General features: G+C 56.6%; 1 protein-coding gene across 1 annotated transcript in view; it reads left to right on the top strand.

Annotated features, from left to right (window-relative positions):
- The window catches only part of TTBK1 (tau tubulin kinase 1), a 34,506-nt gene that overhangs the window by 11,705 nt on the left and 6,296 nt on the right, over window positions 1-16,505 (top strand). The window contains exon 12 of the mRNA XM_047103321.1: window positions 2,327-2,888. Coding sequence (XP_046959277.1) covers window positions 2,327-2,888 — 562 coding nt within the window. The remainder of the gene's footprint in view (window positions 1-2,326; window positions 2,889-16,505) is intronic.

Below are 16,505 nucleotides of genomic sequence, written 5' to 3'. Positions count from 1 at the left end.
CCAGGGAGTGCTCAACTCCAAGAGTGGTGGATCAGGTTTGGGGGGTCAGGGCTCAGGGATCTGAATGTCACAGGGGGGACCTGGTTGGTGGGAGAAGAGTTTAGAGCCAAAAGGATCCTTCAGGATGGAGGGGGGGGGTGCGAATGTGAGGGTGGTCCATGGCCATCAGGGACCAGAGTCAGAAGCCTGGATGAGCTGTCCAGTGGGTGGGACAGCTCAAGTGGGAGAGGCCTGTGAGAGATGTCCCCACCCTCGCTTGGCTCTGGGCGGGGCTTGACCTCACAGCAGGGCTGAGGTCTTCTCCGCACCAGGAAAGGGGTCTTTTCCCAAGGCCCAGCCTAGGAGGGCCCAGTGTGCCTCATCCCCATCTCATTCATGGCCCCTCCTCTGGCTTGTGCTCCAGACTGCACTCTGCCTCTGGGATGGGGCACGGCGCCCCTTTGGAGCATGGCAGTACTCAAGACAGGGGAGCCCTATACCAGTCCCCACGGCACCCCCAGGACAGAGGGATGTGGGCCCTGTGCTCAGGTGGCCAACAGCCCTCACACATACACTCACACTCACACAGGTTGGCCTCCCTGGGACTGAAGACCACATTTTCATCCATGGTAGCCCAGAGGGTTCAGGAAACAAGGAGAACTGAGGAACGGCAGTTTGGAAGGGATATCAGTGGAGAAGAGAGGTGGGAATGCCCCGAACAAAGACAGTCCTGAAGAGCAAACTGGTTTGATTCAGAATGAACACCTTGTTTCAGGGATGATGGGAAGAGGAGACGGCTGAGGAGAGATTTTCTGGAAGGGAAGGTTCAGGATCTCGTAGGCAGGGCAGAGGGTTTGGGTGGGCTCTGGGACACCTGGGAGCAGGAAAAAGTATGAAGCAGATGGGATTTGGATTTCCCTCCTTCTCCCCTTTCCTCGCCCCCCTTTTCCCCTTCAGCCCCTCTCTCCTTTGTGTCCATCAAAACAAACCATGCTCTCAGGAAAGGAAGCAACACCAGCCATTCGCACGGGAGCATCAGTGTAGGACCCTGGGTGGCCCACCTCAGGGATGTTTGTATTTAAAGCCTTATGAAATCAATACAAATCTTGTGGAGAGGGAGGAGTTGGTAGGTCCCACAGACCAGGGCAGGGGGGTGTTGAGAAAGCCCCACAGTGGCTCTGAACTGCACCCCTCTGTCTCACAGGCTCAAGGCTGCGGGAGAAAAAAAAGTCAGCCCCCTGCCCACAGCCTGAGCATGAGGGTGTGCACAACCCCAGGGGAGCTAAGCCTCCGTGGTCCTCTGTGGGGGCACCCTGGCCTTTGTGTAGCTTCCTGCAGGCAGCAAAATCTTCACCTTGGCACTGGTACCCTCCCCTCCAGTTGAGAACCTCTGGAAGTAATGTGAGGTTCACAGCACAGTGTAAGGTAACAACGGAAGAGGTGTCCCGAGGTAGGATCACTGCCCCAGAGTGAGATGGGACCCAGTCCCTGGCTGGCAGGGCTCACGGCCTCGTGGGGAGACAGGTATGTAAACACACGGGCTCCACTCTGTGAGGACAGGGGCGCACAGACAGTGCTGGGAAGGCAAAGTAGCCCCCCAGGCAGGATGGAAAGGCTCCCCCCACAAGAAGTGACATCCAAGCTGCTTGGGACAGCAAAGGGTGGAAGGTCAGGCCATGTGGAGAGAGTGACGTGTGTAATGGCACAGAAATATGAGCACATGCGCAATTTGGGGAAAAGCCAGTGACCCTGACTTGGGTCCGGCTGGGAGAATGGTGATACTGGGCCTTAGTCTGGCTGCTTGAGTGCCATGCTAAGCAACATAGACTTTGTCATCAGGGCTGGGAGCCACTGGAGTTTGCTAGGGGTGGTGAAACCAGCCAGCCAGACCTGGAGGTGGTGGTAGAAGAAGCTAGAAAGCTCATCTGCAAACTCAAGGGCCAGATGGGTGTGTTTGCCCTGGAGGCAGCCTCTGACGGAGTGTGAGCACTGGACCAGCAAGCATAAAGTGGGCCTTAGGGAGATTAAGTTTCCTGGCTGGTCCAGAAGAGAGCGTTCCTTGGGCACAGGAACCAGGTTTTATTTTCTGCATGTTTGTATTCCTGGAACACAGTAAGCATTCAAATACATGTGTTGAAGGGAATGAATGCATGAATGGATGAATGAAATCTTTGTGGGGAGTGAGGTTAGGGGGTGGTAATCTAGGAGGTGACCGGGCCTGGCCCAGGGTGGGAGAGATGCTGTGGTCAGTAGGTTCTAGGGGTCACATTGCACCTGGCCACCTACTCGAGTTCCTTGGAGATTTGGAGAGGCTTGGCACTGAGCCTCCTGTGGGCTGGCTTTGCAGGTCACGAATGGATCTGCCCGGCTCACCCTCGCGCCAAGCCTGCTCTTCGCAGCCGGCCCAGATGCTCTCAGTGGACACAGGCCACGCCGATCGGCAGGCCAGCGGCCGCATGGACGTGTCAGCCTCCGTGGAGCAGGAGGCCCTTAGCAACGCCTTCCGCTCAGTGCCGCTGGCCGAGGAGGAGGACTTTGACAGCAAGGAGTGGGTCATCATTGACAAGGAGACAGAGCTCAAGGACTTCCCCCCGGGGGCCGAGCCCAGCACATCGGGCACCACGGACGAGGAGCCCGAGGAGCTGCGGCCGCTGCCCGAGGAGGGCGAGGAGCGGCGGCGGCCAGGGGCAGAGCCCGCCGTCAGGCCCCGGGGACGAGGCATGCAGACGCTGGCTGAGGAGGACCCTCGGCAGATTCCAACCCAGCCCCTACCACCCCAGCTGAGCCAAGCTGATGGCCGGTCAGAGACGTCGCAGCCCCCCACGCCCGGCAGCCCTTCCCACTCGCCCCTGCACTCGGGACCCCGGCCTCGACGGAGAGAGTCCGATCCCACAGGCCCGCAGAGACAGGTAAGGCGGCTTGCACCCACTCCCCACCCCTGGATGCCTATAGTTTTTGCCTGGAGCGCTCTTGATGTGCTCCTTGTGTGCTCTATGGGGGTTATTGAATAGCACCCAACAGTTGCAGGCTGTGATGAAGGTAGACAGATTTCAGGGTCCAAAACCATGCTTGGGGGACAGTCAAAGCTTCCAGAGAAGGCACCCTCAACGTTCTGAGTTGAGTTTTGCATTATGAGCAGTGTCAGCCAGGTGACAAAGCAGGAGAAAGGCCTCCCAGGCCAAGCAGACAGTGTGTACAAAGGCCCGGAGGTGGCAGTCAGAAAGCACTGCGCTGATTGCATGTTGCAGCAGATGAGGCTGAGGGGTAGGTCCCTGGCTCCATCCTGGAGGGCCTTGGGGCTGAGCTAAAGGGTTAGAGCTTGATTCTGAGGACTCGGTGAGCCACCCGAGGCTTTGAAACAGGGGTGTGACATATGTTTACCTTGGTCCTCTTGAATGATCCCTCTGGCTGCTGTGTGAAAACGGATTAAAAGGCACAGAACTGCCAGTAGGAAGGCCACACAGCAGGTGCCAGCAAGAGAGCGCCCTGGTGGCTTGGACCAGGGTGGGCGCTCTGGACGTGGGGCAAGGTGGACAGAACCAAGAGGTGTTGGGGAAAGAACTGAGCGGGCTGTGAGCAGAGGGTTCCCGGCTGAGTTCTGGATGGACAGCAGTGCTGTCACTGGTGGTTTTGAAAGGAGCATGTCTCCTCTGAGGGGCTGAGGAGGGCCAAAGAGGTGATGCTGGAGGGCTCTGGGGCTGTGCCGCGTTCCACTCAGTCACCCCACGTTAGGGGTGTGCACCAGGTGGCTCTGGGAAATCCAAGGAGCAGGGCCCAGGGCCGGGGTCAGTTCTGCTGTGTGCTCAGATTGGGAGGCCCGGCCTGGGAGCATGTGGGTGCCCTGGAGAAGGGCAGCTCCAGGCAGGGCTATGTTCAGGCCCCATCCCCACGTCTAGAAGAGAGGGTCTCTGAGCTGAGATCCCAAGGGGTGTGCGTCTTAGCTGTGCCCTGGATTCTGGACTATAAAAGTGGGAACTCTGAGAGAGGTCCTAGCCAACCTAAATTGGAGGCTCAGCCAGGGCAGAGTATGGGCTAGCATGACTGTTGTTGACCTAGACATTGTGCCCACCAGGCCAGCACTGGGTAAGCAGAAGAAGCAAGATCGGTTTGCAATTCCACCTCGCTCCCCTCTCATTTTTTCCTGCGTTCATTCATTTGTTCAATACCTAGTCATTCCACACTTGCTGAGCATGTAGCCTGTGGCAGGTCCCAGAGGCACCAGAGGTCATTTGCACCCACAGGAAGTGCAGAGTCTAGGAGGGGAGACTGACAGTGGTGGTAGAGGGTAGAGAGAGCCCAGAATCCAAGTCAGGAGGCCTAGATTCTGGACCTGGGCTCTCTGCTGGTCCCCTCCTGGTGACTGCAGGCCAGTTGGGTCTCAGAGAGGGAGCTGAGCTATCTGGGAGGTTTTTCTCACCTTCAGATTCCTTCCAGGTCCTGGGAAACACCCTTGCTTTGGGGAATTCCAGCCAAGGGGGTAAGGAGAAAGAGTTGGGGAAGCGGGCGCAGGGGACTTGTTCAGTCTCAGCCTTGGGCTCAGGTCCTGCTCGTGCTGTGGACAGGCAGTGAGTTGTATGTGTCTGGAGGGGGTGTTAAGTGGGGACTTAGTTTCCCCATAGTGCACGGCAGCGAAGTTGGTTAGCATTCTTTGGCTGCGTGTATGCATTTCTGTATCAGCTCAGCTCGGGAGCGCACATGGGTGTGGGTGTGCACACACAGTGGTGTGTCTGTGGAGCATGCAGCGGGTCTGCAAAAGCGCAGGGAACCCTGGGAGCCGGGATAGCAAAGCTGGAGGGCTGATGATCATCAGAGCAAAAATTCTGGTGACAGTGACCAGAGATGCATTGCTCTTAATGCCTCCGTATTTCACGTGTGTCTTCCTCACAACAATTAACGCAAATAAGGAGACCCCCCCCCCCCCCCCCGGCCTTCAAAAGGTAAGGAAACCAAGGCTGGGAGGGGCTAAGCCTTTAGCCCAAGATCACCAGGGGGCAAGAGGTAGAGCTGGGTGAGCGCTGTCTGAGGCCTGTGAATTTAGGAGAGGAGCAAACACAGGCCAGAGAGAGCAGCATCGTGTAGGGTCAGAGAGAACCGGAGTACTTATGTGTGTGAATGCACGTGTATGTGTTCACCCGCTGGCTGGGCCATGTCAGCAGGTGTGCCTTGGGCACAGCAGTGTTCACGGTGGCCTGTGTGTGTGTGTGTGTGCGGCTATGTGTGAGCACACGGGGTGTGACATGTTTTACGGAGTATTTCAGTACAGCACAGTCCAGGTGAAGGAGGCAGAGACCCTCCTTGTCAAGGGCAGAGGAAGACGGAGACGTGGACTGGCACATTTGTTCCTTCTTTCTTTGGTCTGAAAGGAGTCCTGAGTCCAGGCTATGGGGGGGCTCCCAAGACTGGCTGCACACTGGAACCACCCTGCCACCTTTCTGCAGGGAATCCCCTCCTAGATCTAGCTTGCTCTGCTCAGCATCTGATGTGTGAACTTCCTCATAACAGTACTCCTTAAAGATACAAACACCTGCAGCACTGTGGGGAGCAGGGACGAGGATAATGTGGAACCAGGCGCAATTTTAGAGCATCTATTGTTCCTTGGTGTGAATGCCATGATATGTTAAACTTTCTCTTTACACACACGCACTGCTTTCTTCTGCGGGGAATTTAAGGTGCAAATTAGTCGTGGCTGGAAAGCTAAGGCCGAGGGGAAGGCAGCAGAGGGTGTGTGATTTGGGGGAGAGATGTTTACCATCCTTTGCCAGTTGTCTCTGGCTGATAACACAGCAGGCCAGCATTCTCTGAGTGCATGGACATTTGCTTGGCCGCCGCTAGAGCATTTCTCTGCCACGTGCCAGGCAGCGTGCTGGGGGCTGGGGACAAAGATGAATAAGGCTTCACAGTTCTGCTCTTTCAGAGCCCGCAGTTCTCAGGCGTGGGTGGGGACGCAAAGGTGTGGACATGGGTGTTTATTGGCAAGGGCCATAAAGCGGAGAGCAGAGAACTCTTCTTTGCTAGAAGGGGGGGCCCGCCTGGGAAGCTGGGTGGTCTCGCAAAGGTGGCATTTCAACCGGGCACGGAAGGCAAGTGAAGGGCAGGAGCACGCTGGGATTAAGTCCTTCCGGAAGCTGCCACACTCTGGCTGGGGTGTTACACTCAGACTGCGCACGTGTGCTGCGAGGGGAGCCGTGGGCTGGTGTCTCTATCGCTTGGATGGAGGGCCTCGGACCCCTAACCCTCAGTGCAGCCAGGACCGCCAGCTCAGAAGGAGCTGGAAGGAAAAGCAGGGTGGGGCCAAAGACAATCCTATCAGAATCTTCTGTCTCCCCCTCTCTCTGATGGAGGCTCCATGTTGTGTCCCTATTTGACATCTATAAGGGGGCACTGGAACTGAGTGTCCTGGGCCCACCCCACCCCACCACTCCTTCAGCTTTCTGGCAGCTGGCCCAGCCCAGTCCTCAGGACCCACCAAAAGCTATTTAAACTGACTTCAGTCACAGGAAGAGCTAGGGGTCAGGATGGGAAAGGTCTGGTGACACCCCAGTCACCATTTCCATCCCCACGGGCCTGGGATGCACAGGCCCACTTTCCCTTTTCCTTCTCAGGGTATGAGGCCAAGAGGGCACAAACAGGATTCTTCCAGATATCTGTGAGGTGGCCAACCCCCTCCCACCGGCTGCCTTGTGGCTCCGCCTTGGAGAGGACTGGGGGAAAAGCCACTTTGGAGAAATGGTTTCTGTTTGCCTCTCCTACCAGTCCTCTATTCCTTTCCTCATTCTCAAGAGTGACTTAAAGGATACTGGAACAGCTCACATGACACAGCATTTACTCCAAGGCAGTCCTAAGTGCTGTGCATATTATAAACACCTAATCCTTATAACAACCCTATGAGGTGGGAACCATTATTACTCCCATTTATACAGGTGAGGAAGCTGAGGCAGGAGAAGTGAAGTAGCTTGCTTGAGGTCACCCAGGTAGTGAGTGGTAGAGCTGGGATTCAAACGTGGATAGCCGGACTCCAGAGTCCTACCATTCTGCTACATTTTGTTCACTGAGACCCTGGCATCCCGCTGTGGTACAGGCAGAGGGTGTGCAGGGAATGTTCTCTGGACCACGTCATGAGGAGTAAGGAGTACAGCTGGGGAGACAGATGGCAGGTAACAGTTGCAGAGGGGCCTTCCTGGGGGGGAGGGCGGAGGACTCCTCAAGCCCGGAGGGAACTCTGAGCTCCCACCCGCTAAGGCAGGAAGGCTGCCCCGGGGAGGTGAGTGACCAAGGTCTCCGCAAGGAGACCGAGGTGTGAGAAGTGCCAGAGAGGAGGAGGACTGGGAAGGGAGTTGGAGGCCAGGGGCTAGGTTCTGAGGTTGGACGGGGCAGTGTGCACCCCTCCACCTGGCCGATCCTGCCCCCCGCCCTGCCCGGGACGCCAGCGCCGCAGGGGCTGTGAGCGGTGGGTGGCCCCCGAGACGGAGCTGTCGAGTCTGTGCCTGACGCCTCTTTTCCCTCCACTCTCTTGGTCTCTTTCAGTTGGAGGAGGACAGACTCTCGGGGCACTCCCTCCCGCGGTACAGCCCTCTGCGACGACTGGCGTCCTCCGTGTTCTCCTCCTCCACGCTGGAGACCGAGCATTACCCTCACCCTGGCGGCGGCGGCTCCTCCGGTTCCCTCATTCAGCGCAGCCGCTCGGCGGAGAGCAGCCCCGTGCGGGCGCCCCACCGGCGCCACGCGCCCCTCGCCGCCGGCAACCACAGACTCGTGCCCTCGGTGCTCCGCATCTCGCGGTCCCAGCTGCAGCAGGTGTGGGCCCGCTTCACCCACAAGACCTAGGCTGGGCTCCCCCCCCTCCTGGAGGGGGCAGGTGGGGGGGGTGGGGAGCAGGCAGAGACCATGGTTCCTTCCCAGGTCGCAATAATCACACACTCACACACCCCATCCCATCCCCATCATGCAATACAGCCCCATATAACGTTGGCCCAAGGTACTGTAATGCCCACCCCCACCCCCCAACGTCTCCCTTTGCTTGGTGCCAGCCAAATGGTGCAGGGAGGGGTGGGGCTGTCGGTGCGCCTTCAGGGACAGGACAGAAGCACTGGGCTGGAGCCACTAGTGGGTCCAGAGTCCGGTGGAAAGCAAGGTGTCAGGGAGAAAAGGCATGCTGGGTCAGAGTCGGTCTGGCATGGAGTTCATTCTGTTTAATCGGTGACTTCTTGGCATGGCGGGGCGGTTCAGCCCTGGGGGAGGGGGCAGAAGATTGAGACCCTCTCCTGTAATGTGTCTGTTTGTGTGGGGCAAGGCATGTGGCCCTGTGTATGAGCCGGGGGCCTCGTCAGCCAGATTTGGGGCTCGGTAGAGAGTGCCTCCGTACTCAGTGATGTGAAGGGAAAGCAGGCTTGTGATCCAGCGAGTCTTTCCCATGCCCTTGTCACAGAGGACAGAGCCCCTACCTCCCACATCTGACCCAGGAGGCCTGAAGCTCAGTCCCCTGTAGGCTGCCCTTGGCCCAGGGCATATGTGCCATCACCCCCTGGTGGGACTGGGTTGCCCAGCTCGTTTGGGGCTGAGGATGGACGAATGGGGGCCTGGCGTCTGCCCCTCAGAGGGAGCTGGAGCCTAGGGTGAGGGGGCTCAATCTAGAAGCAGTGGCAGAGAGGGTGGTTGTTAAGGATGAGGCGGCACCTGTGAGCTCAGGACAAATCCCAGACAGCAGCAGCCCCACGAGTGTCCCTCTTAGAGGATGACTACTTCCTGTAAGTGCTCAGCCAAGCCAGTTGGCCCCCAGGGACCATGGTGAAGAGGGAGCACAGGGTAGGCAGATCACATGGGGATCTGGAGATGGGTGCCAGATTGCTATGCCCTTTCCGCTCATTTCTCAGCCCCCAACCTGTCACTGCAGGGACCCCCAAGGTTCCCTTTCCTCATTCCTGCCCCTGTCAGCCAGCACCTCTGTTTCTCTGGGTAATGGAGTAGTGGTGGGGAGGGTGCCAGGAAGGGTAGTGCCTATGCCTATTTAGAAAGGGAAGGAAGGGTTGAGGCCTGAAGGTTTGCAAAATATTTATTGCAGTGAGACTGTGTTGGTGTATATGCTTGTGTGCACGCATGTACACTTGTGAGTGTGAGTGTGCTTACATATGAATATTTGGGCATGTGGCAAGGCTGCCATGGACAGGTGCTGAGGCTGTGCACTGCACAATTCCAGGGAGTACCATTTACATAGATCCTAATGTGAATGACACCCACTGAATTTGCAGTGTTGCAGCCCTATGTGTGTGGGTGTGTGTAAGTGTGCATGTGTGTGTGTTAGGGAGTCAGAAAAATATTTGTGCAGTCCTTGATAGTTTCCTATGTACCTGCTCTCATCCTGGCTCCTCTCTCTACCCCCTTTTCCCCTTAACTCTTCTTCCTTCCCAGGTCAACTCCCTTCACCTCTCCAGCTATCTCTGGTTGGAGTAGAGGCCTCAGCATCCTTGCCCCAGCTTGGGGGTGTCATAAGTGGGTGGGCAGTGCTGTTTGGCTGAAATGTCCTCACGGCTGGCTGGCACTGTGTATAGCTCATTCACATGAGCTATACCCACACTCACTATTTCTTTTCTCCAAAATCTGTTCTTATCTGAGGATGTCTGGGCCAAGAGCACCTTCCTAATCTAGGAATGAAAGCCAGACTCCTGCCCTAGTACTTGTGCCCCACTCCCACCTCATCCCAGCTGCTTACTTTTGAACCTCCCCAAGTTCAAGCCTCTGTTGCCCTCCAGTGTGTTTTGGGTGGCTCTACATCCTGCTGTGGCAGAGGGGAGAGGAGCGGCAGGGTAGACCCTTTGAAGAGAAAGGACAGAGAACACAAAGCACAAAGGTTAGGGGGTGGGATGGACAGTAGCCCCACTCCCGCCTTCCACATTCTGGCACTGCCCCCTGCCCTTCCCCCTACCCTCTGGCCCTCTTCCCATCTTCCCTAGCTAGTGGCAGAGGGTGAAATGAAGGGGAGTCTGTCCACCAGCAGCTCTGAAAGTCAGCAGCGGTGGGGGCAGGGCCCCTGCTATCCGGGGTTAGATGAAACCAAGCACTCTGTTATCCGGCATTCCCTTCCAGAGGGTTCTGCTACCTGACCCTGAGCACAGCTCCCACTCGGTGACCAGAACCCTGAGGTACTCTAAGATCCCAAAGTGCCTTGTGACTTATCAAAGATGATGGCACTAGCTTCAGCCTCTGTTTTAGCATTAAATATTTCTGTTTCCAAAGCTTTTGGAGGTGGGGAATCCTGTTTAGCATTCCAAAGGTGGCTAAATTTTCACAGACACCCCTCCCCTCCCAAACTGATACCTGTGGGAGAGGATGTGTCCTTTAAAGTAAGATCGTGATTCAAACATTCTGTCCTTTAGGGGACATCCTTTTGGATGACAGAATGATTCAAACATTCTGTCCTTTAGGGGACCACCTTCTGTGGTGATGGGGAGAGTATTTTGTAAGCCATAACGCTCTGAGCCAACAGGAGGTGATCCTGATAACATTATTATCTTTTGAGGGTGGCTCTGATTTCTGGAAAGAGCGAAGGCCATTTGGAACTACGTGTATTGGGTCAAGTTTATGCGCAGCTCGGTAGAGCCATGCATGCTTTACGTGCATGAGTATAGTTGCTTGTCTGTAAGGGCCCAGGCTGGGTAGGGAAGTTGTGAGTCTGCGGTGTTGGGCTCTTTTTCTGCAGGGTTTCCCAAAGAGGAGGTCACACACAGCTTCCCCAGGGGCAGCTTTGAAAAGAGGCAGCATTCTTTGCTGTACTTCCAAAATAGTGTCTTTGTACTTTATAGTCACACCCTGCATATAATGATGGCTTCCAATTATTATTTTTAAATTTTATTTAATGACCAGTGGCACATAGTACTTTATTATGTGCCAGGCAGTGATCTAAGCAGTTCACAAAATTAACTCATTGAATCCTCATAATAGCCTAGGAGGTAGATCCCAGTATTACCTGCATTTACTAGATTAATCAGAATATTTAAGTTACCAAACATTAAAACACTCACCAATGCCGAATAACTGAGGTCTTGTTTGATAGGCATTTTAGAGCATTTTAGTCTGTGTAGTGGTCTATTTACTGTCCTTTCTGCTTGGCTCCTCCTTGCTCTACCTAAGAGGCAGGGAGTTGTCTAGAAGCCAGACTCTCCTCCCTTCTCCATTCCCACTTCAGTGTAGGATGGTGTCCAGGTGGGGATCACTCCAGAGTACCAGGGTCGGTTGCAGTGGCCGACCCTATCTCTCCAGAGACCCCACCCTCTCCATCCCACAACCCCAGGCATCCCAAAGCAGCTCTGGAGATTCAGAGGGTGGAGTGGAGTAAGAACTACAGTGAGAAGGCAGGTACTCAGAACCATGACCTTGGAGTATTTTGGACTGGGGTGGGGCGGGGGGAGGGGGTGTTCCTGGGCTTCAGGCTCACAGGGAAGGTACTGGCATTGGTTAGCACTGGCCATGGGGATTTGAGCTGTCACCAACTCACACCTCAACAGGAGCCAAGCAGTGTCAGAGAGAGGGCAGGTTTGGGGACTGTGATAAATGGGAGAACCATCCCCCCATCCTCAGCTCAGCCAATTGTTGCCACTATCTTCCAGTTTTTTTGTGTGTGAAATCTCCCAACTTTTAATTATTGGCATATAATTTAAAAACACACACACACACACACACACACACAACTTTTTAAAGAAAAATCACTGTGAGCCAAACAAAACTGGCTTAAGGGCAGAGACTCTGAACACAATTTGCATCCTCTGGGAGCCTGAGGACTCCCTACCCACCTCTTCTGTCCAAGGCTGCAGCACTTCAAGGGGGATGATGTTTCAGGAACTCAAAAATCAAGTGGGCTTCTAAAAGGAGGCAGCTCACGGCCAACCAGTGGGGAATGTGTGGCGTGTGCTATGTGTGCATGTCGGTGACCTCATGGTGTGTGTGCCTGAATGTGTGTGTGGTCCAGTGGGCTTGGGGTAAGTGGGGTCCTCCTGATAGGACCAGTATTTTCTCTGATGGCACAGGACCCTAGGTCAGTGAAAAATACTCTAGTAAATTCTCAGTAATGAGTAAACACCCCCACACACTCAAGGCAGCTCGGGTCACAGCAATAACCACTGATCATTCATCCCAACCACTAGCATCCTGAATCCATCAATCTCCCTCTGCATTTTCCAGTTTGTGGGGAAATGGGCATAGCCGTGCCCAGCATGTGGGGGAATGATGGGACCTTTGAGCCATGCGTGTACATTAACCCTTGCTTCCCCAGCCAAGGGGGTTGGGCAGACCCCTCCAATCCCAGGAAAAAGTAGGGGTCCTCTCTGTAGAGGGTCCCGGGAACCTCCTTTTCTCTCCTCTGCCCTGCCTAGATCCCTTTTTCTGAGGAGGGGGTGGTGCTGTCTGCCCAGGTAGTGGTGATGGGGAGCCTAGGCCACTGGATGGCAGAGGAACTGTGGCAAATGTGTCTATATTGGATGGCCAGGGAAGACCATGCGTAGGGAGTGCGTGGGGGCCCCTGGCTGTGGGAGAATGCAGTATCCTCTGTTCTCTTTGGGTTGATTGGATGCCTGAGAATGGACCCCTAAGGAGAGCCTGAACACCACCCCACCCTACCCCAAACTCCACTAAGATTCCGACCCAAAGGGCAGGAATCTGCCCACTGCCATAGGCAGTCCTTGGTAACAAGGAGTGTGGCAAATCACTCTCCTTTTTCTTTTATGTTTACTTTTGAGAGAGATAAGAGTGTGAGCAGGGACAGGGCAGAGAGAGAGGGGGACAGAGGAGGATCCCAAGTGGGCTCTGTGCTCACAGCACAGAGCCCACCATGGGGCTCTATCCCACCAACCTCGAGTTCATGACCTGAGCCAAAGTCGGATGCTTAACCGACTGAGCCACCCAGGCGCCCTGCAAATCACTCTCCTTAAGTTGGAGGGCATGTCCCCAAAGTTTGCATTATTCCTATTAGGTACAGAGGTGCCTCCTGGGACTTGTGGGTCAGCCTCTGAAAATTTTAAAGCATCCTTCTCCCTAAGGGAGAGGCTCCCAGCCTGAGGACCACATCCCTCAAATATCCCCAATGGCTCCCCATACCATCCAGTGGGCTTCCTAGCTCAGGGCGCCCCGGAGCCTGAGTGGACCCCTTCCCCCCATGTAAAGAGTTGAGAAGCAGTAGGGGAGGAGAGGCAATGAAGCCCAGAGGACTATGGGAACCTTTCTAGACCTCTCCTTTCACTTGGCTCCGCCGTCAGTCCCGTAACATACAGTCCCTTCTACCTGCACAGGCTTTGCGTGTGCGGGGGGTGGGGTTCACCTTGCCACAACTAACTGGCCCGCACACACACGCACACTCCATTGCTGCGCGCACATTTCATCCACTCTCCGGACAGCAAACTAGTAGCCCCCGGCCGGGAGAGCACAAAGATCGCGTTTCCGGGCACCCCTCGCAGGTTTATAACTACTGTAACGGGACCCCAACCGCCACTTCCACTCTGTCCCCGCCCCCGGGACCCGCCCCCACACGCCCGTTCCCACGGCCAGCGCGCCACGAATGTATGGTCCGTCTTTTTAGCTGCTACGCGCGCGACCAGGGTACCGCCCGACACCCCCCCCCAGCCCCGCCTTCCACGTCGCCCCGCCTCCGCGCGCGCCCTCGGGACCTTCGACCCCTGGCCCCCCCGCCGAGCTGCCTGCTGCTAAAGTACCCCTTCTCGGGGGTTAGCCCTCCCCGCCGCCCCGCCCTCGCGCCAAGTTTGTGTTTGCTTTCCCCTCCACCGGCTCGCGGCCACTGGGTCCCCGACCCTGGGGCGGGGGCTTGCCCCTCAGTGCTTCCAGGGCTGGGGTGCAGACGAAGGGCTGGGAGGGGGAGCTGGCCAGTTCTCCCGGCTCGAAGGGCCCCCGTCGCCCCACCCCAGATTCCTGTTACCTCAACTGCCCACAGCCACCCCCCCCCATAATTGGCCTTGCAATTGGATGCCAAAGAGCCCAGAGTTGAGGGGGAGACAAGCTTTGAGCCTAGGTCTCTCAGAGCCACCCAACACCCCCTTTTTACCCACGCCTCCACGTCTGTGTCTCCTGCCCCACCCCACTCCACACTGCGGGCCCTGGGGGTCCCCAAACATGCCCCCACTTCCAGCTCTTCTCCCTCCCCACCCCCGAAAATAAAACTCAGGGACCAACATCTGCTTCCTTTGCACTTGCTCTGTCGACCCCTCCCCTCACCCACACTTGGAGGGGCTTCCGTGGGGGAGCAGGCGGGGTTCGGGGCCCTAATGTTTGCCAGTATTTAGCAAGGAGAGGGCTGGCCCCTGCCCCCTGAGAGGTGGGACTGGTGGGATGGGGGAAGTTCAGCCCCGGGCCCAGCTGAGCCCCTTCCTTCCAGGGACCCAAGGATCCCCTCCCAGCGTTGGGAGCTGCTTCCTAATCGTGGTGGGGAGGGGAGTGAGGGATGGGAAGGGGGTTGGGGAGAGGACCCTTCCGGAGGTCCCGAATTCCAGCCAGTTTATTCCTAAGCCTCCCCCCTCCCATCACATCCCCCCCCCTTTTGTACTGCAATAATACTGTATTATAAGCTTGCACTGTTCCCCAACCCTAGCCGCGTAAGCATGCACGAGAAACTCAAGACCACACACACACACACACACACACACACACACACGAAGATGGGACGCTTTTTTTTTTCTTCCTCTTTCTCTCCGGGGTGCGTCCTCAGTGTACATAGCGGCGTCGGGGGGGCCCCGGGCCCGGGTGGAAAAGCATGCACTGAGCCCCCGCCCCTAGACTGCGAGTACTGTACAAATCCAACACTTGAAACCGACACGCACACGCGCGGCGCCGCCACGGGGGTGGGACACGGACACGCACCCACGCGCACACGGCCGCGCAAGGGCGGGGGTGGGGGGCGCCCCGCCGTCACGCGTCGCTGTGCGAGGGATCTTGTGCCTTTTTAAGTCCCTGTATGTTAATGCAGACAATCCGGAGAGCTTGTGTACTACCAAAACCTGATTAAAGACGCCTTCCAGGAACCTGCGCCTCGCTTGCTTTCTTTGATACTTCTCCTTCCTAACCCACCCCTCGATGCAGACCCCAACTCCGGGGGTGCCTGGCTGAGCAGAGGGCAGGAGCTGATCTTGCTGATTCTGGGATTGGGTGGGGGCAAATTCCAGATCAAGGGATCCAGCCCCACCCCTACCTCAGCCGCCCCTAAGACAAGGACCAATGGAGAGGGGGAGGGGGACGGCAGGAGGTTTGGGGCCTAGTTGGACTCTAGCAACCCTCACCCTGTCTTCTTTCATCTGGAGGACTGGTTTGGGGATGGACCCTGGTCTCTGGGGCCTGAAACCAAATTGCCAACTTACAGGAAGAGGGATGGGAAGTAGGTGGGTGGGCACCTAAATCTGTTCTCTGTGGATCAGACTATTGAGGCCAAGCGCCTGTGCCTGTCTGCAGTGGGAAGGAGGCCAGGAAGCCAGCAAGCTCTGTGAAGGGGCCATAGGAGTCTTCCCCTGTCCCTCTGCTCTGATGGGGGATCTGAGATGGCCCTGGCCTGGGGGAGAATGGTCTGTCCAGGGGGATCAGTGAAAGAGTGGATTGTGCAGAGCCTGGGGCGGGGGTGGGAGGCTGACGGATAGAATGTGGGTTGAAGGAAGACCAGGTCCATGAGAGGAGTGGGACTGGAAGAAGGAGGATTGCTGCAGAGAGAGAGAGAGTGCGTGTAAGAGGGGAGGCTCTCCCTCCGTCAGGTCTTCTGTCACAGTGCCACACTTCACTCCTTGGGGCCTAAAGCAAGTGTGGGGGCAGAAGGGTAAGCTAGAGCTGCATTTCTTGCCCCTGAAGCATTTAGAATGTCCTCATGCTGTGAGCTCCGGGGCAGGCAAGGCTGGGTTGGGAGCACTGAGACCTGGGATTCAAGTGTGCGAGGATCTGCTTAGACCCAGGGTAGGCAGCCACCTTCTCAGGTCTTCTTACCCCTCCCCGCCCCCAGATGAGCATCAATGGCCAGTGTGTCCAGGTGGGTGGCCCTGGGGTGGAGGAGTGCAGGGAGGGCCGTGGCTTGGCAGGTGTGGTTTGAGAGTGGAAACTCGGATAGGTAGCTGAAAGGTCTGGGAAAGGCAACGGTGGTCAGAGTGCTACACTGCCCACTTCTCATCTCTGGTTCCAGGTGGGGGAGTTACGGCAATGGGGGCTCCCTGGGAGGAAGAGAGATGCGGGGCAATTATGGCAATGAGGGCTCCCCAGGAGGATGAGAGATGGGAGGTGTGTGCCAGCCTTGTGGGGGAGGGGTGGGATGTCCCCATCCATCCCACAGCTTTGGTCACTCACTAGCCCCCCTTCTTTGACCTTGGGACTGTGGGCTGAAGTGCAGTGTGCAATGTCTGGGCTTGGCCAGGGTCCAGGCAGAGCTGCTCTCTGCACTCCATCTAGGGAATGGAGGTATGTAACCCATCCAGTCCCCGGCGTGGGGGGTCACTAGTGTCAAATGCTGAGGAGAGCCTCAGCAGCAGGGAAAGATCAGAGGCTGGTTCATCCCTCCACTT

This window comes from Lynx rufus, unplaced genomic scaffold (genome assembly GCF_022079265.1).
Source record: "Lynx rufus isolate CCGP_SWC_20201006 ecotype Redwood Valley unplaced genomic scaffold, mLynRuf1.p SCAF_6, whole genome shotgun sequence".
NCBI classification, from domain to species: Eukaryota; Metazoa; Chordata; class Mammalia; order Carnivora; family Felidae; genus Lynx; species Lynx rufus.
The sequence above is the reverse complement of the archived record's forward strand: the minus strand, read 5'-3'. Positions and strand labels throughout refer to the sequence as shown.